General features: G+C 40.6%; 1 protein-coding gene across 2 annotated transcripts in view; it reads right to left on the bottom strand.

Annotated features, from left to right (window-relative positions):
- Positions 1-26,925, bottom strand: part of NEK9 (NIMA related kinase 9) — a 37,053-nt gene that overhangs the window by 4,880 nt on the left and 5,248 nt on the right. The window contains exons 5-20 of one of the 2 annotated variants that reach the window (XM_059182785.1): positions 25,521-25,626; positions 24,215-24,346; positions 22,508-22,618; positions 21,390-21,454; positions 18,800-18,850; positions 18,147-18,339; positions 16,119-16,263; positions 15,172-15,372; positions 14,949-14,995; positions 13,609-13,764; positions 10,753-10,861; positions 9,740-9,901; positions 6,254-6,424; positions 5,425-5,484; positions 2,384-2,586; positions 1,119-1,280 (exon numbers count right to left, since the gene is read on the bottom strand). In XM_059182785.1, the coding sequence (XP_059038768.1) occupies positions 1,119-1,280; positions 2,384-2,586; positions 5,425-5,484; positions 6,254-6,424; positions 9,740-9,901; positions 10,753-10,861; positions 13,609-13,764; positions 14,949-14,995; positions 15,172-15,372; positions 16,119-16,263; positions 18,147-18,339; positions 18,800-18,850; positions 21,390-21,454; positions 22,508-22,618; positions 24,215-24,346; positions 25,521-25,626 (2,074 nt within the window). The remainder of the gene's footprint in view (positions 1-1,118; positions 1,281-2,383; positions 2,587-5,424; positions 5,485-6,253; positions 6,425-9,739; positions 9,902-10,752; positions 10,862-13,608; positions 13,765-14,948; positions 14,996-15,171; positions 15,373-16,118; positions 16,264-18,146; positions 18,340-18,799; positions 18,851-21,389; positions 21,455-22,507; positions 22,619-24,214; positions 24,347-25,520; positions 25,627-26,925) is intronic. The other variant, XM_059182786.1, reaches the window with a different exon arrangement.

Raw genomic sequence — 26,925 nt, 5'->3', positions numbered from 1 at the left:
GACACACAAAGTAAATGCAACAGGAGCAGAAAGCGCTGGGATTACAACAGCACCTGGCTCTAACAGAACAGGGCAGAAGAACGCTCGGTGCCTCAGGCTCTGTTATGCTAAGGTAAAAGAACATTTGTCTGTTTTGGAGAATTTCACAAAATTTAAAGTGCACTGATCTCCACTGAAAATGCTGAAGTGGGGGAGGCCTGCTTCAGTTTGGAATGAGTCTTTCTGATTACGGTGAGAATACTGTGATCCAAAGGGTCAATATTCATAAAATGTAGCGGACCACACTTTAGGAGACAGTGGAGAGGTATTCAGTAAACAGGACTGCCAAAATAATTCAAGAACGCTAACTGACAGACGAATTAAACACTCACTCAGAAGTTTCAAAGGCTTTGTTACATCTTTTCTAGTCTGGATTTCTCCCCTTCTACTGTACTTTGTTTACAGGAAGGGTCAGCAAATGATAGCCTGTGGGCCAAATCCGGCCTACCGATTTGTTTCTGTAAATGAAGTTTTACTGGAACACAATTGTGCTCATTCATTATGTATTATCTATGGCTGCTTTTGTGCTGCAGCGTCAGAGCTGAGAAGCTGCAGCAGAGACTGGATGGTCCATAAAGCCTTTAATAATTACTATGTGGCCCTTTATAGAAAAAGCTTGATGACCCCTGGGGTTTGCCTGTGACTGAGGCATTTACCACAATTTGATTTTTACCAAGGTTAGGCACACATGTGTAGCTCCCTCGCTGCACTACAAGCATTATTTCTTACTCATATTCAGAGCCTCCCATCCACACTAGCATTGTAAAAAAACAAAACAAAACAAAACAAAACTAGATTTGAATTATGCAACCTTAATATTGGTACTTGAAGCAGAGAGAAAGAAAAACAGTCCTCTGTGTGGAAAGCTGTTAGCCCATCAGAAATGCGAAAGGGTCAATACTTTTTTCCAAGGCAAACTCAGTTAAGCCTAGGCTTTAAGCACTACTGAACAGACTGCCTAATGAGTGGAGACAGGGCAGTGGGAGACCACGGAAGCTAGAGGAGATGGTGAGGCCAGGAGAAGTGGGGACAGCTCTCTGCCTACTTAGTTGTGACTCAGAGGCAAAAAGCTCAGTTACCCAGGCTCCTGCTGGGGGCTTGTGTTCTGAAGGAGCTTCAGAGGCCACTTTGAGTCCTTGTAGCTCTTCATAGGGCAGGGTATCTTTCTCAGATTCTGAAAAAGCTGCACTTAGGGGAGATGGGCTGTCAGGCATGGGGATGAATTCTGCATTTTCCAGCTCCTATGTGTAAGAGAGAGAATCTCATCAGTTCTGTTGGAGCCGTTTATTTCCGCCCCCCTTCCCATTTTGCCACAGCTTTCCCTCTGTTGTGGCATCAGCACCCTCTAGTGGGAGCATGACAGTTGTGGGTTCGAACACAGCTCACTGCACCTGTCAAGAGCAGGCCATGCCTTCCTCAGATGAGTAACAGTGCTTTGAATTCAAACTCAAATTGAAGAACGCAGTTTGGAGTTTGTGGCACATCTCCCCGACACACTTACTCTACACGGCCTATTCAGTGAGTTGGGGAGCTGGAAGGTGATGACAGGCCACTGGCCAGGCTGCTCAAGGCTGAGCTGAAACCTTAGAAGAGTTGTGCTGCTTCCTCCCTTCCTACCCCTAACTGTCTATCGATTTTAGTTGTCCCGTAAGGGCAGCTTTAAATCTCTAGAATCTTTTTTTTTGGTAAAAATTTAAAATTTCATAAAGTACAAATGCTCACTGTAGAAAATGAGAAAAGTACAGACAGGAAAAACAACCAGCAATTCCATCACTCATAGATAAACACTATTAAAATGAGCAATACTGTTTTCAGTCTTCATAGCAGACATCCTTCTATGCATTATATATTTTCCAAGAGAATGGGGTCCCACTGCAAAGGTATTCCATCTTTTTCTGCCCAGCCATATATTGTAACCAACTTTCCATCCAAATAAATATACTCCATTTTTATTGTCTGCACTTTAACTCTCATAACCCATCTCTTTAAAACATCCTGACTACCCCAAATCTTACTTCTACAAATCACAGTACAAAATCTCTAAGCTTAATCTTTGCATATATGCATTACAAAAACTGCCTTCAAGGAAGGTTTTCTTAATTTACTTACATTCATGTCAAGTACTACAGATATGAGAACATTTTGTGTGTCTCCTTGTCAGGAAGAAAAAAAGGTTTAGAGATTTGGTAACTTTGTTCTAGGTGGAAATCAGAAGACTCCACGCGATGCCTGCTGTAGAACACCTGAATAGGGCATGGGACACAGAGAGATGCTGACAGCTCCTTTCAAGTTGTTGCAAAGGGCCTGATGTTTTATTGAAGATAACCTCTGCCAAAGGAATTACCTTTCGAAGCCAGCCAGGGCAGGAGCTGCTGGCCCCACTACTGATCCCCATGGCCTCCGTGGGACTGACTAAACCTTCCATTCCTCGGTCTGCTTCCATTGTTCCTCGGAAGCCTCCACTCGGATCAGGAGTTTCAGATTCCTGCTGACTGTCCTCCTCTTCTCCCCCACCGCCGCCGCCTCCTGGGCTAGAGCTCTGAACTACTAACAGATACACAGCACAGAGAGAGAGAACCTTGCTATGCAGCAAGAAAGATTTATAATCTTACAGCCCTGGTGACCCCCGGGGAGCTTCCTAGAGTCACATGATGTAACAGTAGCAGTTTAAGTCAGATATCTGGGACTAAATTTTTAGCTTTTACACAAGGTATTATCAGTATCTTCAAAATGATAATTCACTTCTACATCCCAAAGTTACTTATGTCTATGTTCACAGCAGATTATCAAATCTGAAAGCATTACTGAACAGTTGCCCCAACCATAGCTCACTCAGTCTACCACCCAGGCTTTAATAGATAATCCAGACTCCAGCATTTCCACCGCGGCTCATCGAGGTTTCACAGAAATACAAAGCTCTTTCACATTTCAGCCAAACACCTCTTAAAGCTACCAGATAAACTTTCTGGAGAAGTCTTTAACCATTCAATTCATTAAGTTCTTTGATAACTACTTGTAAGAATTTTTAAAATATGGCTGGTTCTTTTCTATCATGCCGCATATTCCAAGTTACCGTCATGAAATGAAGACTAGCTGATGTGTTGTCAGAAAATGAAACAAAATATGGGCCAGATTATTTATATATATATATATATATATATATATATATATATATATATATATTTAAAAAGTAAAGTTACCAAAGCTAAAAAAATAATTGCCCGGTATATGCTCAAGTTAAACGTAAAGGACTACTCTTGATCTCCAGCTCTAGTGGCTCACAGACTAACTGCCACACTGATCCTGTTGAAGCAGCAGAACCACAGATGCCAGCAAAAGCTGAGGCTTGCTTTTTTTTTTTTTTTTTTTTTTGTTTGTTTGTTTTTAAAGATTTTATTCATTTATTTGATAGAGAGAAATCACAAGTAGACGGAGAGGCAGACAGAGAGAGAGAGGGGAAGCAGGCTCCCCGCCGAGCAGAGAGCCCGATGCGGGACTCGACCCCAGGACCCCGAGATCATGACCTGAGCCGAAGGCAGCGGCTTAACCCACTGAGCCACCCAGGTGCCCCAAGGCTTGCTTTGTTTTAAGTGGCTTTTAAAAACCTGGTTACATTTGAAAAATACATAAGACTACTTTTAACATATGTGTAAGTTTTGCTATCTAACAAAATAAAAACATGAATCTAGCACTAGAAGAACTAGAATTGTACTTTCCAATATGGTAGTCACAAGCCATATACGGCAATTTAAGTTTAAATAAAATAAAAAGAATTTAAAATAAAATAAAATAAAAATAAATAAAAAATAAAAAGTTCAGGGGCACCTGGGTGGCTCAGTGGGTTAAGCCACTGCCTTCGGCTCAGGTCATGATCTCAGGGTCCTGGGACTGAGCCCCACATTGGGCTCTCTGCTCAGCGGGGAGCCTGCTTCCCCCGCACCGCCTGCCTCTCTGCCTACTTGTGATCTTTCTGCCAAATAAAAAAATTAAATTAAATTTAAAAATAAATAAATAAATAGTTCAGTTCCTTCAGTAGCTACTTTTCAAGTGTTGGACAGCACACAGAATATTTCCACTGCTGCAGGAAGACTTATCGGACAGTGCAGAACTAAAATATTACCGTATCGCATCTGCCTTGTGAACGCCTTCCTTCTCCGGCCTCCTACCTAGACCTAACTACTGATTTAATTCTGTACTTATCATTTCTTCTTTAAAAAAAAAAAAAAAAAAAAAAAAAAGGCCATCACATATTTATGTATCCTTAAGCAATTAATTTGGGTTGTTTTTGAACTTTATATAAAAAGGCATATGGTCTGCTGCAAGTTGCTTTTGACATTTCACATTCTGGAACTATTCATAGATGTTCACTTCTACTCTTCTATAAGACTCCACTGGACGATTGGAACATACTCAACCAACAGATATATACTGAACCTTCACCATTTGCCGGGCACTCTTTGAGGCAATGTGGATAAAACTGATGAATAAAAAAGACAAAAATCCCTGCCCTTATGGAGTTTACATTTTCTAGCCAATGGATATGTGCTTTTAATCTTTTTTTTTTTTTCCATTAAATACTGTTCCACCAAAACAAAGCTGTAAAAGAATTGCTGCATTTAGCAAAAAGATGTAACATTTGTGACAGATACTAACATGCACAGATAAATGCTGAGCAAGAGATTACTAAAGGAAACTCATAAAAGGTATGATGTATGTGTGTGTAAGTACAGTACAAGTCCAGATCAGACACGCAACCTTCTTTTTCGGGAATTAATTTGCTTTTATTCTGGGTCTTTATCTGCTTTGATTCTACAAACTATCAGAATCTCAGGTTCTGAGATACCAAAGAGTAAAAGGTATCTTAGAGCAAATAGAAAACCAAAAAGGAACATAAATTTAGTTTTCTGGCATAGTCCCAAATAACAGAGAACCATGCAGAAAGCAGCCAAAGGAAAACTATCACAGAGTTTTGGGCTGCCACACTGGAAGTTTAGACAACTTTTAATTCTGAGAGCCTGTTTTGAAGGACTATTTCTATAGACTGGAATAACCCCATGAATATGGTAGAAGTAAGGAGCAGATGGAACCCACAGCCCCTAGCATGGTAAGGAAAGGAACAATACATAAGCCACATTACAGCACTGGGCAAGCCACTTCATTACTTCCATATGCCTGGTTGGCAAAGATGTACGCTCCCTCTGACCACAATGTAATAAAAGTCGTAACTTATTGTGAAATCCACCAAAATATGATCCTCTCTCCTGATCACCGTATTTCTCATTTCCCAAAGATATTTCCTATTTCCCTTTTTTGGAGACTACATGGAATCCAACCTAAAGATCCACAGTGCAGAAAAAGCGCTGGTGCCAAGACATTGCTACTTACCAGTTCTGATCGATAAGCCGCTGCTGTTGGACCGGATGGTCTTAGAATTCAATACTTTCTCTGAGGAAAAATATTCAGTAGGTAAGCACTGTAAAGAGCTAGAGGCATGAACAGTGAGAAGACCAGAATAGGGAGTTCATCTGCAAGAAAAGATCTATCCCTCACACCAGGTAACTTTATAATTACTTATTTTTCTAGATGTGAAAGTGCCACTAGCTACTCTAACTGTATTCACTATGTAGAACAGCAATTCTCCACTTTAACTGTTCTCTGGAATTACTTGAGAAGCTTTAAATAGGAACAACACCTAGGTCCCACCCCCGAGATTCTGATTTAATTGGTCAGGGCAATGGATGTCTTGGGTCATTCTAATGTGCAGCCAAGGCTGTGAACCACTGATCTGAAAGAATGGACCTGGAGACCCTCACGCAGGCTTTAATCATTTAGTCCGTAACAGAGTCATCTTTATGCAGGAAAGAGTTATGATTTCATTTCTTTTTAAAGGTATCGTGCATGTTTCTCCCAACACTATGAACACAGACAACCAATTAATTGGTGGACAACTAGAGATAACAATTCTATAGCAAAGGAGGCTATAGAAGCCCAAAGTTATTGTGTTAAAAAATGGTCAGAAGGTGGCAAACAACAAAGCTCAGGAAATGACAGTGTTCTGTCCCACCACCAGGTATGCTGCCACTGTTGTAAGACTTAAAGGAACAGCCTCTTTTCTTCAGGACACTTCTGTTTCTAAGGATGTGACCACCAGAATCTTAGGTGTGAGTCTACCCTCTGCCAAATCCACCCCAACTCTCACATATGAAACCCTTACCAACGATGAGAATGGTGTGCCAGCCACGGCAAGAAAGGTCTGGGACGTGATGCAGAGATCCAAAAATAGGCCGAGGCCATGAGGTGCAGATATCAGAGCCATGTGGTCTTTCCGTGGGGGTCATTGCCAGGCGACCATTACCACCATTGCCCCAGGCAAAAATGTGATTATCTAGGGGGGAAAAAAAAATCAAACAGCAGACAGTTTAATAGAAAACTAACTTCCCTACTCTTTGGATTCCCCATCTCTATGTCCCAGAGTTAGATTTTCCACTATGAACAAACAAGGGAAAGCTGTTTATTTCCCTAAATAAACCTGAACAATTTCTGATGCCAACCTGGTAAAAATGACCACTTCTCCCATGTACTGCCATCCATCCATCCATCCGTCCACCCATCCACTCATTCAACAACTTCTTTGGTCATTCATTCATATATTAATAAATATTGGGCATCTACTTCATGACATGCACTGCTGGAAGTACAGGAATAGAGCAGTAAACAAAACGAAGTCACTACCCTGTGGAACTGACATTTTAGTCAGAGGAAACTGATCGATCAACTATATAATACTTCTGGTAGTCATAAAAGTTATGAAGGAAATTAAATGGTAAAGAAAAGTGGAAATAAAGAATAATAGTGGGGTTTCATTATTTTAGATAGGGTAGTCAGAGAAGTACTTGTTGACACTTGAACAGGGGCCTGATTGAAGTGAGAGAGAAAGAGCACGTGGATAGCTAGGGAAAGAGTTTTCCAGGCAGAGAGAACAGCAAGTGCAAAGGTCCTACGTGGGTAACATGAGTATCATGAAAATAAGGACTATGAAGACCCCTGCAGCAGGAGCAAAATAAAGAAGACAGTGGACAGAGAAGGGGTCAGGAGGTAGATGGCCCATGCAGCCCACTGTAATGACTTCGGTTTTTACTGACTGAGCTAGGAATCCATTACAAGTTCTGAGGAATAGGGGGCGCCTGGGTGGCTCAGTCAGTTAAGCATCTGACTCTTGGTTTTGGATCATGAGATCAAGCCCTGCATCAGGTTGTGTGCTCTCAGGGTGGAGTCTGCCTGAGATTCTCTCCCTCTCCCTCCGCCCCTCCCCTGCTTATACACTCCTCTCTTGCACGCACACGCTCTCTTTCTCCAATAAACACAATTTGAGAAAAAAATTCTGAGGAGTAATATTTAGGTACTTAAAATGACCCATCAGGCTACCATGAGGACAATCAATTGTAGGGGACCAAGGGTGGTAGCAGGAGACCAGTTCTAGTAGTGAAGATGGTGGGAAGTGGGTCAGATATATTATGAAGATAATCAGGAGGGTTTGCTAATGTAGACATAGGGTATAGAATGAAGCTGCCATTTAGTGACATAGGAAAGCTGTAGGAGGAACAGATTTGGGCAGAAAAAAAATCAAAAGTCTGATTTTGACTATAATAAGTTTGTCTGAAATGCCTGTAACTTCCTACCAAATCAGAACACTTTTTTTTTTTTAAGATTTTATTTATTTATTTGACAGAGAGAGATCACAAGTAGGCAGACGGCAGGCAGAGAGAGGAAGGGAAGCAGGCTCCTCACTGAGCAGAGAGCCCAACACGGGGCTTGATCCCAGGACCCTGGGATCATGACCTGAGCCGAAGGCAGAGGCTTTTGCCCACTGAGCCACCCAGGTGCCCCCAAATCAGAACACTTAATGAAAAGCAGTACTATTACTGATTAAGCCTAGACAATAGGCATGAATGAGGACTGACCTAGGAAAGCTGAGCTCTAAAGCCACCCTACATCTAAGTCCAGGGGCTAATGAGTAACTAAACCTGGTGTTCAGGGTGGTGATATGAAGCTATCAGTGAACAGGGGGAACTTAAGGTAATACTCACCTAAGGGAAACAGTGGAGAGAAAGAAGGATTGAGTCCTCGGTATTCCAGGGTTTAGAGGGGTCGGATACTGATATCAAAGGTGCCTGATCTATCTGCCTATACTAGTCTGTTTATATGAACGTCTCCCTTACTCTACTAGACTATGAGCTCCTTAAGGATTAGGCGCTTTCTGAGACCCCCTTTTATATTCCCAGAGTCTAAAAGAGGACCTGGAGCATAGTAAGCACTCGGGTTATGTTGACTGTGTGAATAATATGATAGAGTAAATTCAGAGAAGCAAAGAAACATTTATTAGGAGGTAATATGCCCAACCATGGAATCCAATTCTACAATTCTCATCCTGAAGTTGACCTTTTGAAGGACACAAATGTACTGAAGAAACATTATCTCCTCGAGGCCGTGTCAGGAAGTGCTACTGGACTTGCAGCACTTACTTAATCCTCAGTGACACTCTTACTCTGTCTTTCTAGGTAACATTTCCATTTATCTCCATTAAATTTATTTCCATTTTAGTCAGACCTTATTTTGGGACAAGTGGGAAAGGTTTACATGCCACCCCAAAAGCTGGCTGACTTAATTAAATTTGGTAATAGATAACTTGTCTGACACTGTCCCTGGATCCCTCATGTGTATATAACAGGCACAGACCAAAAGGAAACAAAGATACCTTAAAAGAGCTGAAATGAGTCAAAAGACAAGAAGATGAAATGTGATTTGTTGTTCACCAGTCACAAGAAAGAAATGGCTACAATAATGAAAAATGTTCAGAAGCTGGGTGGGGTGGGGCAAGTGGCTCAGTTAGTTAAGCCTCTGCCTTTAGCTCAGGTCATGATCCCAGGGTCCTAGGATCGAGCCCTGCATCAGGCGCCCTGCTCAGTCTGCTTCTCCTTCTCCCTCTGCCACTCCCCCTGCTTGTGCTCTCTTGCTCTCTCTCTTCAAATAAATAAATAAGATCTTAAAAAAAAAAAGTTCAGAAGGTGATATCGGAAAGAGAAAAAGGAAAAAAAGAAAGCAGGAGAGAGAGGAAAAGGAATGAAGACAGGCTCAAGTGGTGGTAAAGAAGAAGAGCAGTGAAAGGAGCAAGAAGATGCTCTGGAGAAGAAAGAGCAATGAGAGGAAAGAGAAGAAAATTCGGTTACACCAGTTCCAATTCTGGAAGCCAAAAGACACAGTATTCAGCCGTTCAAGCCTCAGCAGTCCCTGAGGACACCACTGCAGTACGGCTGCTCCCAGACAAGGAGCAAGGATAGATTATGCCCTTCTCTCCAACCACCCAGCCAACACTTTTTGAAACCGACATGGTGCAAGGCCAGGCATATATAGAAATATTTAATAATTCTTAAAATGTTTAACCAAAGAAGTTAAAGTAAAAAAAAGTAGGGACTTAGAATATTAACTTTGTCATTATTTAGAAATTTTTTTTGTTAAAGTAATCACTATGTTGAACACATGACAAGTTAATGCAGCTCCATATGCATGACAATTGGATACCGATTTAATGTAAATTAAATGTATGATCCAGCTATATAAATAACCAGTCCACCTCTTTCCCAATCAAACATTAAAATACAGCCATCGTCCAGAAAGCTTGAGATGGTATGTACAGACTCACCATCAGTGGCAGCAATAGTAAACTCGTCACCGCAGGAGACCCTGATCACTTGCTTCCCACCCAGGGGTCCTCCCAACAGGTTGATTCCCAGACGCTTCTTGTAATTCCCAACACCCAGCTGTCCACACTTGTTGCAGCCAAAGGTCAGCAGCCGGCCTCGCTCTGAGAAAGAAAAAAAAACAAATAACCAGGCACAAATGGGGCACCGAACAGAGGGAAAATGTAGCCAGTATACAGTTCCATGGATTAGCTTCTGGTTTTAAGCATATACAAACAGAAAGCAAGCTTCACAATCTTGCACCTATGGCAGCTAGGGTATCAAAATCTATGACCAATTTGACCCAGGAAGTGACTCAGTATCATATTTACTAATATTTTATTTTATTTTTTAAGAGATTTTATTTGTTTGTCAGAAAGAGAATAAGCAGGTGGAGCAGCAGGCAGAGGGAGAAGCAGGCTCCCCGCTGAGCAAGGAGCCTGATTGCGGGACTTGATCCCAAGACCCTGGGATCATGACCTGAGCTGAAGGCAGACGCTTACTGACTAAGCCACCCAGGCAACCCTCTAATACTATATTTTAAATGTGAAAAATGGGTACTACCTAACTTAGCAAACTCCTAAGTGGTACTAATTAAAGGCAGTAGTGGTCTGGAATTATAGGCGTGGCATTCTCATTAAGGGATGTAGTGGCTGCATCTATAATGATTACCAAAAAAACCCCATTTACTTGCATGCCTAATTTGTTAATGAATAATACTGGATATGGGGGAATGGGGAAGCAGGAGAATGTTAATATTAAGTAAGAAAAGCTAATACTCGGGACACCTGGCTAGTTCAGTCAGTGGAACATGCAACTCTTGATCTCAGAGATGTGGGTTCGAGCCCCACATGGGATATGGAGATGACTTTTTAAAAAATGAAATCTTTAAAAAAAAAAAATGAAGAGCTAACACTTGAGAAAATAAAGAGCATGAGCTACCGAAGCCTGTGTATAAAGTTACAAATCAACTCACCATCAATAGCAGCTGTGTGAGTCTTGCCAGGGGCAATTGTACGGATCTTATAAAAGGACAGCTGTTTGGCCAAGGTAAAGGAGGTTGTGTAGGGAACTTCATGGTATGCCTGAAACAAGGTAAAACACAAAGCAAAGACTCAAAGGTAAAAATGAAGGGGTAGTAGACTGAGAATGTTGTCATGGTGACCAAAAGGGCTTTTAAGCAAAGTTGTTATTAAGAAGAAAGTGCCAGGTAGCTTTACATCCAATAGAACACAAGACAAAATAAGCTCAATATGTAATCAGAGAATTTAATTAGTGTATGAGGCAGGATTTTCTGACAACAGAAGTTTTAGATACCTAATCTAAGAGTATAAAAAACATGAACTCTGTATCACAGAAAGTATCTACACAAGGATAGAGCCATTGACATTGTTCTTGGTTAGAGACTCTGTGTATCTAAAGGCAGGGCAAAGAATTAAAATCTTTTTTTTTTTTTTTTTTAAAGATTTTATTTATTTATCAGAGAGAGAGAGGGAAGAGAGCGAGCACAGGCAGACAGAGTGGCAGGCAGAGGCAGAGGGAGAAACAGGCTCCCTGCTGAGCAAGGAGCCCTATGTGGGACTTGCATGCTGGGATCATGACCTGAGCCGAAGGCAGCTGCTCAACCAACTGAGCCACCCAGGCGTCCCAAAGAATTAAAATCTTGAGGACTCTGTCCAGCCCATAATGCAACAAGTTGTTTTTTTGTTTTTTTTTTTTTTTTAAATATTTTATTTATTTATTTATTTGACAGGCGGAGATCATAAGCAGGCAGAGAGGCAGGCAGAGAGAGAGGCAGAGAGAGAGGAGGAAGCAGGCTCCCGGTTGAGCAGAGAACCCGATGCGGGGATCGATCCCAGGACTCTGGGATCAGGACCTGAGCCTAAGGCAGTGGCTAAACCCACTGAGCCACCCAGGCACCCCCATAATGCAACAAGTTTACTGTGATTTAATTTCATCTACAAGGCAGTGTTCTCAATATGTTAAAACCCATGTTCCCTTTACTTAATTCATTTATTTATTTGACAGGGAGAGAGAGCACAAGTAGGCAGAGCGGCAGGCAGAGGGAGAGGGAGAAGCAGGCTCCCCAGTGAGCAGAGAGCCCGATGTGGGACTCGATCCCAGGACTCTGGGATTACGACCCAAGCCAAAGACAGTCGCTTAACCAACTGAGCTACCCAGGCACCCCCATGTTCCCTTTAGATTAGCATCAACACAATGGAATACTATGCAGCCATCAAAAGAAATGAAATCTTGCCATTTGCGACAACATGGATGGAACTAGAGCGTATCATGCTTAGCGAAATAAGTCAAGCAGAGAAAGACAACTATCATATGATCTCCCTGATATGAGGAAGTGGTGATGCAACATGGGGGCTTAAGTGGGTAGGAGAAGAATCAATGAAACAAGATGGGATTGGGAGGGAGACAAACCACAAGTGACTCTTAATCTTACAAAACAAACTGAGTGTTGCTGGGGGGAGGGGGGTTGGGAGAAGTGGGGGTGGGTTTATGGACATTGGGGAGGGTATGTGCTTTGGTGAGTGCTGATTCACAGACCTGTACCCCTGGCAATAAAAATACATGTTTATAAAAAATAAAAAAATAAAAAATAAAAAAAAAGAAAAAGAAAAAGAAAAAAAAATATTCCCCTCATGTAAGTTTAAAATTTCACAACAAATCCAATGTTACAATAAAAACCCAAATCAAGCAATGATATTTCTAAATATGCCTTTTCAAACGATGTAGACACACTTCCCAGACTTGCCCCAAATTTGTACTGTCCCAGTTGAGAATCATTACTTCAGAGATTGCTTAAAAATTCTTTTTTTTCTTTTAAAGATTTATGAGAGAAAGAGAGAAACAGAAGATAGACAGACAGAGTGGGAGAAGGAGCAGGGGGAGAGGGATAAGCAGACTCCATGCAGAGCACAAAGCCCAACTCAGGGCTCAATCTCAGGACCCTGAAATCATGACCTAAGCCAAAACCAACAGTCATACACTTAACAACTGAGCAACCCAGGCACCCCACTTGAAAATTCTTATTCACCGAGTCAGGAAATTTTTGTCTCTCTTTTTTTATTTTAAGTAGGAAAAATGCCGAATGTGGGGCTTGAACTCATGACCCTCAGATTGAGAGTTACATGCTGCACCAATTGAGCCAGCCAGGTGCCCTTGGAAACCTTTGTCTCTTAATTTGTTTCTTTAGAACATGACAAAAACTCATCATATTAACACAAAGAGAAAATGAAGACTTAATATCAGCAGTGAATTTCATGACATCCTTCAAGGAAGTGAATGGTAATTACATGTACTAAGCCCGCACAGGATCAGTGATTTGGGAGCAATAAAACTTAAAAAACTCTCCAGGGAGATGGTACATGAAAATGTTTCATGTTAATTTTCTTGTACCTAATTCAGTAATAGGGTAGAACCTGACCCATCACTTGATTCTTTGTAACTAATTTATTTATTGAGGCATAATACACTATAAAATCTTGTACAGCTTGAAAAATTTTTCTGTATGCCTATAAATGTAAAACCACCCAGATCAAATTAGAAACCACTTCCATGACCCTAGGATCCATTCTGTTAATAACCATACCCCTTTGCCCAGAAGTAACCACTACTTAGACTTCTGCCATTCCATGTAACTGGAATCACATAGTGTGTACTCTTGCGTGGCTGGCTTCTTTTGCTGAATGTAATAATGTCTGTGAAATACTTTATTCTAGGTAAAATTCCACAGTCACTAACCAACAGCATTCCCAAAGAAATTCCAACCTAAGAGAAGTTCTGACAGCGTGGTTAGGGCACCAAAGAGGGTACTCACTTCATGGTTGATGATTCCAGACATGCACTGATTCAGACCCAGCTTGTTGAACTCATTGAGTCCACAGGCCAGCACTTTGCCTGACTGGGTCAGCAGAAATGTCCCATCACAGCCACACTGAACTGCAACAATAATCAAGGCCTTGGGAACATCCACCTGCATGAAAAAAAAATCAGGAAAAAAAAAAAAAAATCTCCAGATGTAACTTGCATTAGGGAAAAAAAATTCTTTCAAAAGTAATGTCTTGCATGTAGCAGAACTGCCCACAGGAAAGACTGCTATATCCTCTTCAGATTTTTCCCAGTGGCTTAAAGACTATAGTTTTCAACAAGGAACTCAGGTTTGATAATAAAAGGCAATTCCAGGTTGGCTAAACAGACAGCCCTGTCAATGTTTGTTTTAGTAGTAGGTCTTACTTAGAAAGACATCTCAAAAAACACTGGGAAAGGAGAAGCTTCAACCCATTGCTGATTCTGTCCTCTGAGAAGGTAGGCCCCACGACAGCTACAAAAGAAACTCAGTAGCCCTCAAGGGTCTTAGTCTGGTCACATTTTAAGTGTGGTGACAGAGTACTGAGATAGCAGCCAGGACTTCCTTCCAACTGCTCACATCCCTCTAAGCTAACTAAACAGGGCTGGGAATGGTAAAGGGACAGGAGGTTTGTCTGTGAAACTCAAACCTCAGTGTTTCTATTACAGCCTTTTCAGAAGAGGAGCATTCATCGTCCCACAAATACTATAAGTTGATTTTTTAAATGTAAATAAACATAGTTAACAGTGAATAGTACAGTCAATTACAGGCAACCTTCCAGTGGGCAGGCCAGCCAGCTGACCATGCTCCTCCTGCAGCTTTCAGCGCCTGTGCCAACTCTGGCAGGGCCAGCTCCTGCAGTGCTGAGAGTAATTTGGTATTATGTTTCATACAACATGACCCCTAACTACAAACATGTATTTCATCTGGTGTTCAACTGTGGAAACTGGAGGCGAAAATGGCTGTTTTGGGTAAAGAGATAATATACTGCTTTCCAGTAACTTCCCAAGGAATTTTCTGGGGTGTATTTAGTTTGATGTGACTTTTTCATGGTACATGCTGATTTCAGCTCTCATTCCTGAATAAAATGTGACTCCAGAGTGTCCACAATGACTGTATACTCTTTCTCAACTGTTTATGATGTAGTCAAATGACAAGGCCACATAGTGCTAGATTGTCAGTCTCCCAGATAGAAAATATTCCAGAAATAAATACCTTGACATAAGGAGTCAGGGAAAGAGCAGTCTACGTTATCAGTGGAATCTGTGTGACCTAGATAAGCTTTAGGAAGAAGCTGCTTCTGAGTTTACCTTTTGTGGTGTATAATAATCCTCTTCTGAATCCAAACCCAGTCGTCCTGAGACACACATAAGAAAGAAAACCATTAAAATGAAGTCCTTCATCCCAATGAAAATATTGTGTAACATTCTTTTACTGAAGCAAGTACAGGCTACATGATGTGTTTAGATACATACAAGCCTGAAATCAAGTTGGCCCCTGGGAATAAGTGGACAGAGACAAGGCTACACCTACCATATTCACCACAGCCCCAAGAATAGACTTCTTTGTTTCGTGTCAAAACCACCACATGATTATCTCCACAGGAGACCTGCTCCACTGGATTGTTCAGGAAGAAGTTCAGCTGCATGGGTTCTAGCACTTCGGGCCCAGCAACCTTGTCTACTCCCATGCAGCCATAATAATCAGATCCAAAGGCGTAGAGCTGACCTTCATCTGCAAAAGGAAGGAAGGCCATAACCATCAAAAGAATGACTCTGTCCAATCAGAAAGCTGGGCAGGGCTAGAATGTGATGGTCCCAGCGAGGGATTTCATACGAAATGACTACGTCAGAGAAATCCGAAGGACAGACTGTGTAAGTCTAGAGTTGCTTTTATTTAGGGGGTCATGGGTACTATTACAACAATTTTTTAAAAAGTGGTAGTACCATGCTGAAATTCTATTGGGGTCATCTCTATTTTCTAGAGAAAAGTAAAAGTGAGTAATGGCAAGATGAAAACTAAACTTTAGCACTGGGTATTATACGGAAGTGATGCACCACTTAACTCTACTCCTAAGACCAACACTGTACTGTATAGTAACTAACTCGAATTTAAATAAAAATTTGAGGGAAAAAAATGTAAATGGATTAAAAAAAAAGCTAACTAAACTTAAACTCTTGATTCCTCATTTGATATTATCCATACCTAACTAGGTGGTAACATTAGTTTTCTCCCCAACTGGAACATACAACGTATTTTTCCTGAACCCACCTCTTCTGTTTTCCACGTGCCTTTCCTTGCTTATCAACCATCCTAATACTATAGCAAACTGAGGATGTTGTTATTAATGTGTGTATCTGTTCACTGTCTTTGGTTCTCTGAACAGTGTCTTTTGCTATAAAATCCCAGTTAAACCTGCACAGCATTAAGTACAATACCCCACATTAAATGCGCCGGGATGCTTACTGTTGATGGCTTACCTGTCACACAGACAGTGAAATCATCACCACAAGACACCTGACGGATAGCTTTGCCTTGCAACTTTTCCACATGCTTTGGCTGTCGGTAGGAGGCTTTGTCTCCATGGCCCAGCTGACCATGGAGTTTAGTACCCCCTTGCATATTCTGTGAAATAAAGAGGTCTTGTGAAGTTTTAACTTTTCATGCCAAAAGCTAATCTTTAATATAACTTCTTATCACAACACCAAAGGAAAAAAACAGCTGGAAATTTAGAAATTAAAAAAAAATAATCAAAGAAAAGTCAACCTTTAAATGATGGTTAGTAGAAAACCCCTGCCAACAGGTAAAGATTTAAAAAGTATCCAGATTGATATCCATCAAGACTTAAAAGACTATATTCCCAATTCTGTCCTTCTCCTTCAAGTCTAAGGTGAACTTTTATATTTAATTATGAGTGTTAGTGAAAAAAATTCTTTATATAGTTTAATTTGATTGTTTTCTACTGGAATATAGCCTCTTGGAAATCCTTACTAGAAGTTTTACAAACTTTGGTCATAGTTTCCCTGAAATATGGAACAATTAAAAAAATCTGGCTGCATCAAAGAGGTTGCTACATAGTACTGAGAATAGTTCAAAATGATGTTTCAACAGTTTTATGGAGAAAAGTAATTCTTTTCATTCAAGAACACAACTGTAAGTTCTTATGTAAATGTTTTTTAAGGGACAATAACTTCAATTCATCTGTGGCAGCCCCTCAGGGGCTAGTTCTTTAAGGGACAGGGTTTTAAGGAAGTAACAGTTAATATTCTATAACAGAGGTCAAATATTCATTCTTTCAACCTATCACTAATTGAACATCTACTGTACACACTCGAGACAAAGCCTGTCCTTGTGGAGAAGTTATCTATGATGCTGGAAAAAAATGAGCTCCCTCAGGAAGGCAGGGCTAGAATGTGATGGTCCCAGCGAGGGGATCCAGGAAGAAGAGGAATAGTGAGAAGAACTGAGGGCCTAAGACAAGGCTGGGTAAAGGAAAAGCACCCTGAAACAAGTGAGAAGGCACAAAAAGACAAGAGAAAAGCCAAGAGAGGATGCTGTCATGAAAGTCAAGGGAAGACAAAGGTCAAAGGAGGAAGAGATCAACTATGTCAAATGCTGCCAGGAGGTCAAGAAAGTAAGGACAACAAAGTATCTGTGTTTTTTAAAGGATTTTATTTATTTATTTGAGAGAGAGAGAAAGAGAAAGAGAGAGGGCACAAGAGAGGGGTGGCAGGCAGGGGAAGAGAGAGAAGCAGATTCTCCACAGGGAGCTCAACATGGGGTTTGATCCCATGACCCAGCGATCATGACTCGTGCTGAAGGCTGACACTTAACCGACTGAGCCACCCAGGCGTCCTCAAAGTATCTGTTTTATGTTCACAATTTATAGGTCATTTTATTAAAAACAGTTTTAATCAAGTGGCAGGGATGGAAGCTGCATTGTAGGTGAATGAGGGGTGAGTGGGAAATAAGAAAACAGGTAACAAATACAGGTAATTTGTTCCAGAAGGTGAGAGAGAGGATGAAATCTAGAGGGGAACAAAGGGAAATTCTACTGAAGATATCTTCAATCACTGATACAGGTCTTGGAATTTTCCTGATAGGGTCCACTGCTTCATTTGTTTAGAACTATTTCATAGATACTGGTTGCTCCGAAACTCACGGTAACAGAACAGAGTGATTAAGTGACTTTCTGAAATCACCCAGCTGTAAATGAGAGTCCAGTCTCCCGAGTCCAAACCTAGGGCTCTTTTCATTCTTTTTTTCCTTTCTCCCATTCATTCATTCATCAAGAAATATTTACAAATGATCTAATATGAACCAGGCACTGGGGAAAGATACCTCCATGAACTAAACAAAGATTCCTGCTCTCATAAGAGCTTACATTCCAGCACCCCAACGCTGCCATTCCTTCAGCACACGTTCAACGAACAAAATACCTAGACAGCCTCAGCCCAGTGAACAATCAGGCTTACATCAGTCTTCTGACGTACTTAGCATTCACTTACCACCCAGGTGTATAGTTCCTTCTCCACTGTGACCACAGCAAAGTGGGTATTCCCTGCACACACCTGCCGGGCACTACAGCCACTCTTGATGACATCCAGTTTCTGGGGAGTGGATTTTCCACCACCCCAAACATAGACTTCACTGGTTCGTGACGTTACCACAGCAATGGGTGCTTCAGTCACAGTGCTTGACCTGTCAACAACCCCCAGAACAAAGGCACATTTAACATAAAAAACTATATCAAAGAAAAATGCTTCCAGTCTGTTCCCAGAGAAGAACTGCCAATTATGGCGTGAGACAGTATGTTCCTTCTCGACAACTTATTTCAACCCTCTATCATCGCAGGCCTTGCAATTCCTGCCTTAGGGCTTCATCACAGCACAGCCAGATCGGATTCCAGTCTGGTCCGTAACACCTACACTTTTCAGTTTTTCAACATTCATCATGGTAATGATGTCCACTTCAGTATGAGGATGAAATTATAGCCTTTTGTTTTCTGAGAAATGACTATCTGACACTTACGCAGAGGTTGGCTTCTCAAAGGATGCCAGCGGCTACTTACTGGGATCAAACAATGCATGGAGCAAAGAAAGAAAGACCCCCTGATGATATTTTAAGAGATACCACTTTTTACGAGTGTCTTAGGCATTACCTTGGTCTTTTTGTAGGTGCATTAAGCAGTGTGACTTTTTCCTCCATCTCTCTACCAAAAGAAAAGCAAAGATACATGAGTGAAAGAATAGGTTCCTATATTGTTCCAGTGTCTCTTTAATACATTTCACAGATTTAATCATCTATAAGCCATATGCCTCCTGTAACACGACAATACTTTTGGAAAAGTACCTCAATACGATTCAAACAGTTACACGGGCCTGGCTTTGGACAAATCATTAGATACGACAGAGCAAGCAGTTTGGGGCCATTTGTTTTCTTTCTCCCAGAAGCATTCAAGCTGGAACAGAGAAACTAGAGTACTTCTACTGCACATTTTAAATACCTGTTGACCTGTTGACCTCTCCATCCAGGCTGCCTACTGACCTTCCATACCCAGCGTCTCTAAACCTCAGCTCATTCTCTTTCTCCCATACAGCCTTTCTTTCTGACTCTCCTACTTCTGCAACTGGCACTCCCCATTCTCCCAGTGGACTAGGCTTAAAACTTTTGACTCACCTGTCTCCCTTTCTTCAATATTTGAGTCCTACAGATTCTACCAATACAGCACCCTTTATATTCCCCTCTCCTCTCCAGGCTTGCCGCATTAGCTCTGGGCAACTCTGCTTCCCACCTAGACTGCAGTAGGACCTCCCAATAGGTCTGACTCTCCACACTGCCAATCCACTCTATTAGTCCCATACTGAGTTAACACTGAGATTAGTTTGCTAAATGAGTCTTCCTTAGGCATGCCCCTTATCACACAAACTACCCTCTCATAAACATCCACTACTGTATGATAGCTTGAATTAAGCACAGATCCCTTAGCCTAGCATTCAAGAACCTTACTACCTTTCCAGCCTTCTTCCCTTCTATTTACTCCCTATATTCTAGCCCAGGATTCTTGTTCTGTCTAAAACACTTATAGCTGAATTCCTGGGGCTGATGCTTAGGTACCAGTAGTTTCTGAAAGCTCTTGAGGTGTTGCTATTGAGAACCCCAGGTCTAGAACCACTAATCTAGTCAAGTAGTCAGTATTTCCTGAATATTTTCCACCATTTGCTATGCTTTATCCGGAAACCTTTCTGTCTTACGTTTTTCCATCAAAGTACAAAGTTCTAATGAAGTACTGTGTATAAATCTATAATTATCTCAATAAAAACTGCAATTAAAAATTATCGATGCAGGGCGCCTGCATGGCTCAGTTGGTTAAGTGGCTGCCTTTGGCTCAGGTCATGGTCTCAGACTCCTGAGATTGAGCCCCACATCAGGCTCCCCGCTCAGCAGGGAGTCTGCTTCTCCCTCTCCCTCTGCTTGCTTGTGCTCTCTGTCAATAAGTAAAATCTTTTAAAAAAAACTATCAATGGAAATATTTGAAAAGAAATTAAAACAGTGATTATACTGTTGGGAAAAAAGTCAGATAACAAAGCTACATATGCTTAACCAGCACCAAAGGGTGGTACTACTGAACATGCATTGGACACAAGTGGAAGGTAACAGTGCTATTTCTGGAGTATTACTTTCAGGCACTAAAACACTCACAACACCTTAACTGGAGAAGAACCAGAAAAGATTAATTAAATAACACAACAAAATAAAGGTATTGACCAAATGACAAAGATTATGGAATTAAGTACATACTTAATGTATCTAAGGGCAAGACTTGAAAAAAGAACAAAGCAAAGGTTTGAATATTGGGAAGATACAGAAACAAGGGACTGGCAGGGGAGGAAAAAGGACAGTAAGACAAAAATAGTAGGATGAGAATAATAAAGGGGTGCCTGGCTGGCTCAGTCAGAGGAGAGTATGACTCTTGATCTCAGGGTCATGAGTTCGAGCCCCACAGTGAGTGTAGAGATTACTTTAAAAAAAAAAAAAAAGGGAGTAACAAAGAATACAACTTCCTTTAAGTTTGGATTTGAAGCCTCCTACAGGACGTGAGGGATAGAGGACCTCCTTCCTATCTCTAGAGACCTCTAACGCAGAAAAAAAATCTCAGGAAGTAACATGTCAACAATCATGCAAGCTTATTCTGAAGAAGATTCCTCCACTGCAATATACCATCTAAATGAATGCACTGAAAAACAAAGGCCCACTTTAAATCCATACTACTATCTGACAATTGCTGAGCATCTTGTTCTAGGCCCTGGGCTGAGCACTTTATATGCATTCTCTCCTTTAATCCTTACCCTATCTGACTTTATAGAGGAGAAAACTAAAGAACAAAGATGTTAAATAAGTTGTCAAAGAAAATAACACAACTCATACAAACCTAACGATGTTGGAGTGCGGAGCCCTCCCCCCTTAAGTACTATACTCCAATGCCCCAACTCTCTCTAGATTAAAACTCACAGATGAGGACAGCACAGGGCGCTAGGGTCTCATCAGTGTAAATTCAGAACAAAACAGCACAGGCTAAGGAGGTGAAAGTCAGGAGCTCCTCTCAAGCAGCAAAAGCAAAGATGTTGGTAGAAAAAGGCACCAGAGAGGCCAAGTCAGGAAATGCTGCCCTCTCTTGTGGTCCTCTGATCAGGCCTTTAACAGTCAACCATCCACAGAAAGACAACAGAGTGGACGTCTCTGTACTTTACCTCCTGCGTTTCCTGAGAAGAGGGCGATCCAGAAGTTCATCTGCTGTGGGTCTCTGCTCAGGATCCTAAAAAGTACAAACTGAGTCAGTTTTAATTTAAAGGAAAACGGCAAAATGGGGTTGAAAGAGGCATTTTACTTCCTCTTAGAAGGCTGCATGCTAATTACTCAAAGATCACTGTATATTATCCTCGTTTCAAAAACAATTTCTCATGTCACATTCCATGTTTTAATGCAGATCATCTTATTATCATCAACACCTGCACATGAATGAGAATGCACCTTCCTTACTTGTTCAGTTACGGCACTGCCTCTCAAACTGCAATATATATAGCATATAAGAATCTCCCAGAGTGCTTGTTATAAAGATTTCTGGGCTTTACTAACAGAAATTCTGGTCCAGTTGGTCTGGGGTGGGACTCCGAAATCTTCATTTTTTATTTGTGAAACTCCTCCATTCCCTAGCAGTTCTAACACTCTATGTTCATGAACCATATTTTGAATAATGCCAACCTGGAGCTACACTACTATCTATACAACTACACATATTCTGCACCGTAGGAACTCTAAATTATCTCTGACTACAATTTTGTAAAATTAATCTATGAAAGTTAATCCTGATCATTAAAAAAACAGAGCACTACTTAGATGGCAAAATCATCTCACAAATCAATAAGGTAAGAATAAAGCAGAATAAAGCTTCAGGATTTGTTGCCTGAAACAAATAACTATCATGAATTACCAATGCCTATTCCTCTGGGTATAGCCACATATATATATCTTACCCTGGAGAAGTGAATGTGTCTTTGTGCAGGTTCACCTATGCATATCATACTCCAAACACTATGGTGTGAAGGGAAAACCCTAAACAGAAATCAACATGTAAGGGGCGCCTGGGTGGCTCAGTGGGTTAAAGCCTCTGCCTTCGGCTCAGGTCATGATCCCAGGGTTCAGGGATCGAGCCCCACATCGGGCTCTCTGCTCGGCAGGGAGCCTGCTTCCTCCTCTCTCACTCTCTGCCTGCCTCTCTGGCTACTTGTGATCTCGCTCTCTGTCAAATAAATAAATAAAATCTTAAAAAAAAAAAAAAAAAAGAAATCAACATGTAAGTAACACTTACCTGGTCAAGGCACGCATGCACCATCTGAATCAGTTCCAAAGAGTACTGGCTAGAATCAACTTCCATGGCCCGGATTCCTTGTACAATCTTCACACACAAGTTGAGTGGATTCTATGACAAAATGATTCTTCTTGGTTATATAAAGATTATAATCTACTAGTAGGGCCTCAGAAATGTCTGTGACTTTTTCTTTTTCCTTTTTAAATTTTTTTTTTAAAGAAATGGCAATGGTTCTGCATTGGGTTTGATTTCTTTCATAACTATTATTATGCATCACCAAGAAATGGCTAGGGATACACTGTTGCAATCAGAAGGAATAAAGCCAAATGGCCAACATAGAAATATGATTATGTGGCCAACAGTATAATACCTGGAGTATATTAGAATCCAACCCTTCAAATGAATCCCAAGAAAAAGGAAAACAAGATTAGCTATGCTTCCTGGCTTTAAGTACATTCTTTGCCAAGTAATCTGCCTCCTAATTTATATATTCTCATAATGGTTATGCAGGGGATACTCTGCTGCAACAGATAAGGCAGTGAATAATAAGGTGACAATGATAATAATATTATAATAATAACACCATTAACAACTTTATTGAGAGACCATAGTGTGCTAGGTAGGCACTCTTACAAACCCCCTGTAAGGAGGTTATTATGATTACCAATTCAGAGATGTAAAGTAATTTGCCCAAGACTAAGCAGACAGTAAAAAATGGGAGTCATAACTCCACCCAAGGTCTGTGTTGACTCTAAAACTCATTTTCCTTCCACTAAAGTATTTAGAAGAATCAGATGATCCTCCAGAATAAACTTAAGGATTTAGGAAAATAAACAAATCTCATGAAAGGCCAATGAATTTGCATTCTCTTACATTTACATTTTTCATATACATTATCACAGCATCTCTCTGAGAAAGATGCATATTTTTTCCTTGTTACAGATAATGAAATAGAGGATCAAAGAAATTCTGAAAACTATTCTAAAGTTCTCACACATGGATTGTAGAGAACATTAGATGTGAATCCATTTTTGCTACTCAAATTGGTCCATGGACTAGCAGCATCAGTATCATGTGGGAGCCTGTTAGAAATGCAGAATATTGGGAGGCTCTCCAGACCTACTGAAAAAAAGAGTCTGCATTTTAACAAGGTGCCCAGGTGATTTCCTATGTGTATGAAAGTTGGAGAAGCACTGCTTTACACTGGGCTTTACTTAGAAAGAAGAGAAAAAAGACTAAAAGGAATTTGTTGTCCATTGAACAGTAACAACCTCTAATGTAAGAGTCAGTGTGTGTAATTTTTTTAGAAAAAAGGTCAAAACACTTAATGAACATTACATAATTTGCTTTAGCTTAAAAAAAAAATGATGTAGCTGAAGCATAAGAAATGAAATGGCTTATCCAAACTATAGCATCACGCAGTGGATCCTAGAGGCAATTTCCCAAAATTATAGCCAACAAATTCAAGTACAATGCTCACAGCACCTGAGTAACATTATTTCAGTGGGGAACTGAAGTTAAAGATAAATCTGGTATACAGCATTTTAATAACACACTACACCAAGCCAGTGCCTGAATACTTTTGTCTGTTTGTTTACCTATAGATGATTTCTGATGAAGAAATCAGAAACTCAGGGATAAAGGAATTTGATTTTCTCAACCAAGTTATACCATTTGCAAGGACCAGATGGGGATAATACAACTTACTGTAGCATCAAATGTTCTCTTTAATGTAAGCAGTTCAAAAATGACACAGCCTACTGCCCAGATATCAGACTTGAAATTGTATTTTACTCCTTGGCAGAGCTCTGGAGACATGTAATACGGAGTTCCCACAAGCTGAACGACAAAGAAAACAATCAAAGAATAACTTCATTTCTGAGGTAACTCTATTAATATTTTAACAACTAAAGTAAATTTCCCACAAATAGTGGTAACAACTATAAAATATTCATCAGCATATTCTAAAAAAGTTTTTTATGAGATGATGCCACTATGGGAGAAATCTTTTTCTTATCAAATTCTTTCAAGGACAGAGTACTATGAAACCAGAAGAGTAATAATTGGGTTTTATAATTCCTAGAAGGATGAAATCACTGTCCTTAAAGAGGAACTTATGTCTACTCTTTACCAATGGTCTTTCTTAGGATCAAGTGAGAAGGGAGCTCTGCAGTTAAGATGGTGTATGGTATTAACATCAGATTGTTCTCTGTGCATCAGCCTTTATTTGTAACACGGGGCTCCTGAACCAGAAAAATTCAGAGGAAACACAAAAAGATATGTCCAACATCATAAGCTCAAATAAATGCTAAATAAGAGCTAAACTGAAATCTATGAAAGATCCTAAACCACAAAACAATGGTAGAGCATTTCCCTGTTTTTATTTTTTTCTAATTAAAGATTTTTATTTTTTTGAGAGAGACCAAGGGTGAGAGAGAGAGAGAGAGAGAGAACGAGCAGGGAGGAGGGGCAGAGGGAGAGGGGGAAGCAGACTCCCCACCAAGCGGGGAGCCCAGTGGGGGACTCGATCCCAGACCAGGACCCGATCCAAAGGCAGACACCAGACCAACTGAGCCACCCAGGTGCCCCGTTTTCCTGTTTTTAGAAAGCAATGGAAGGGCTATGAGGTCAGAGCTGTGATGTGGGCAATGACTTTTTTTTTTTAAAGATTTTATTTATTTATTTGAGAGAGAGCATGAGAGGGGAGAAGGTCAGAGGGAGCAGACTTCCCATGGTCAGGGAGCCTGATGTGGGACTTGGACTCTGGGATCATGACCTGAGCTGAAGGCAGTCACTCCACCAACTGAGCCACCCAGGCACCTGACTCTTGAAAGAATACCTGAGCATTCGAATGCCTGTTGGTAAGCACAGGAAAAAAGACTCCCGAAGACTTGCTTTATAAGCAAGAATACTGAGAAAAGTGTGTGAGATTTGGAGTGGTGTACATTTATTTATATCTCAGAGTACTAGAAAGGAAAAGAAAAAAAAATTAAGACAAGGGCAACATACTTACCGTCTCAGCCATGGAATACTCAGAATTAAGTTTCTTGGCTAGGCCATAATCTCCAAGTTTTATTAGGTTTGCCTTAGTCAGAAAAATGTTTAATGTCTTTATATCTCTGGAAAAAAAAAGATATTGTATATTAAACTCCTACAGACAATTATTTTGTTTCATCCCCGACTCCGCCCAGAATTAGTACAGAATAAACTGAGGGGTTATCCTGTTCACACTGTTATGGGATCCCAAACAGTGGTCACCACTTTCCCATGTACTTTAACATTGAAAAGAGGATTTGGAGGAATGGAGTCAGAGAATTAACTTCATTCTCCAGGGCTTCATAGCACAAGCATGTCTCCCACACCATTGAAGATGTTGGGAAAAACTGAGAGGGCCAGATGGAAAACACAGTGCCACCAGGTAATCCCATAATTCCTATAAGGTGCACTTCTTCCTCAATTACCATTTATGTCTTGAATTGGTTGGTATTAAAGTTTCAAATCTGTTAAGAAGAGGGAGGAGGCTCACAACCCAGCAGCAACATGACTAGGCTGTTTAGCTCACCTAAATAAAATCACTGGTTATTTTTCTAAAGATGAGTTGGTCATATGTAACACAAATAAACTGTGCCTGGTTTACACTCTGGGTTCCTTAAGATGTGAAAAAAAACAGAATACGCTTTGAAACTTTTGAAAAGAAAATAATATGCAACTAGTAGCCATTCAATAGCCATTGAGAAGCACATGTTAACTGAAAGAATAAGCCACCAACAAAAAAATACTGGTCAATCAACATTAATCTCTAGCAATAATCAATGACTCATGTAAGAGGGGTATAATGTGGAAATGTTCTAATAGTTCTTTCCTATAGCTAGAAATGAATAGAAAGCAGGTTCCCCCCCTGCCCTGCAAAGAGCTGGTAAAATTGTAAAATTAATTGTACAAACTAGCTTTTTATCTAAATTAAGACTCATTTATAAAATTAAAAATACTTGCCAATTATTATTGGTCATAGAAAATATTAACTGTGAATTCCAACCAATCTAATACCACTTCCCTTAGTGGCTTTTAGACTTTATTGATGAATTAATGAATTGAACTCTAAAACATCTCTTAAAGAAGTGACTGAGCAGTACTTAGCTACTGAGAGTCTTCCTAGATCACAAACATAATTTAACTTCAGGAAGTAAAGGTAACACCCATAATTACTCACTCTTTCCTTCCTAAATTATATTAACGGAAAAGCCTTGCCTGCTTAACCAAAAATATAATAGTGCTGATGGGAGGTACCCAAGGTGGGGGTTAGATTGGTGGGGAGGAATCCATCCTGTATTTTTGGTTTACATAGGCCCCACATACACCCAGCATGGAGCCCAATGTGGGGCTTGAACTCATGACCATGACATCAAGACCTGAGCTGA

Source organism: Mustela lutreola, chromosome 7 (genome assembly GCF_030435805.1).
Source record: "Mustela lutreola isolate mMusLut2 chromosome 7, mMusLut2.pri, whole genome shotgun sequence".
NCBI classification, from domain to species: Eukaryota; Metazoa; Chordata; class Mammalia; order Carnivora; family Mustelidae; genus Mustela; species Mustela lutreola.
This window is presented reverse-complemented; position numbering and strand designations above follow the sequence as displayed.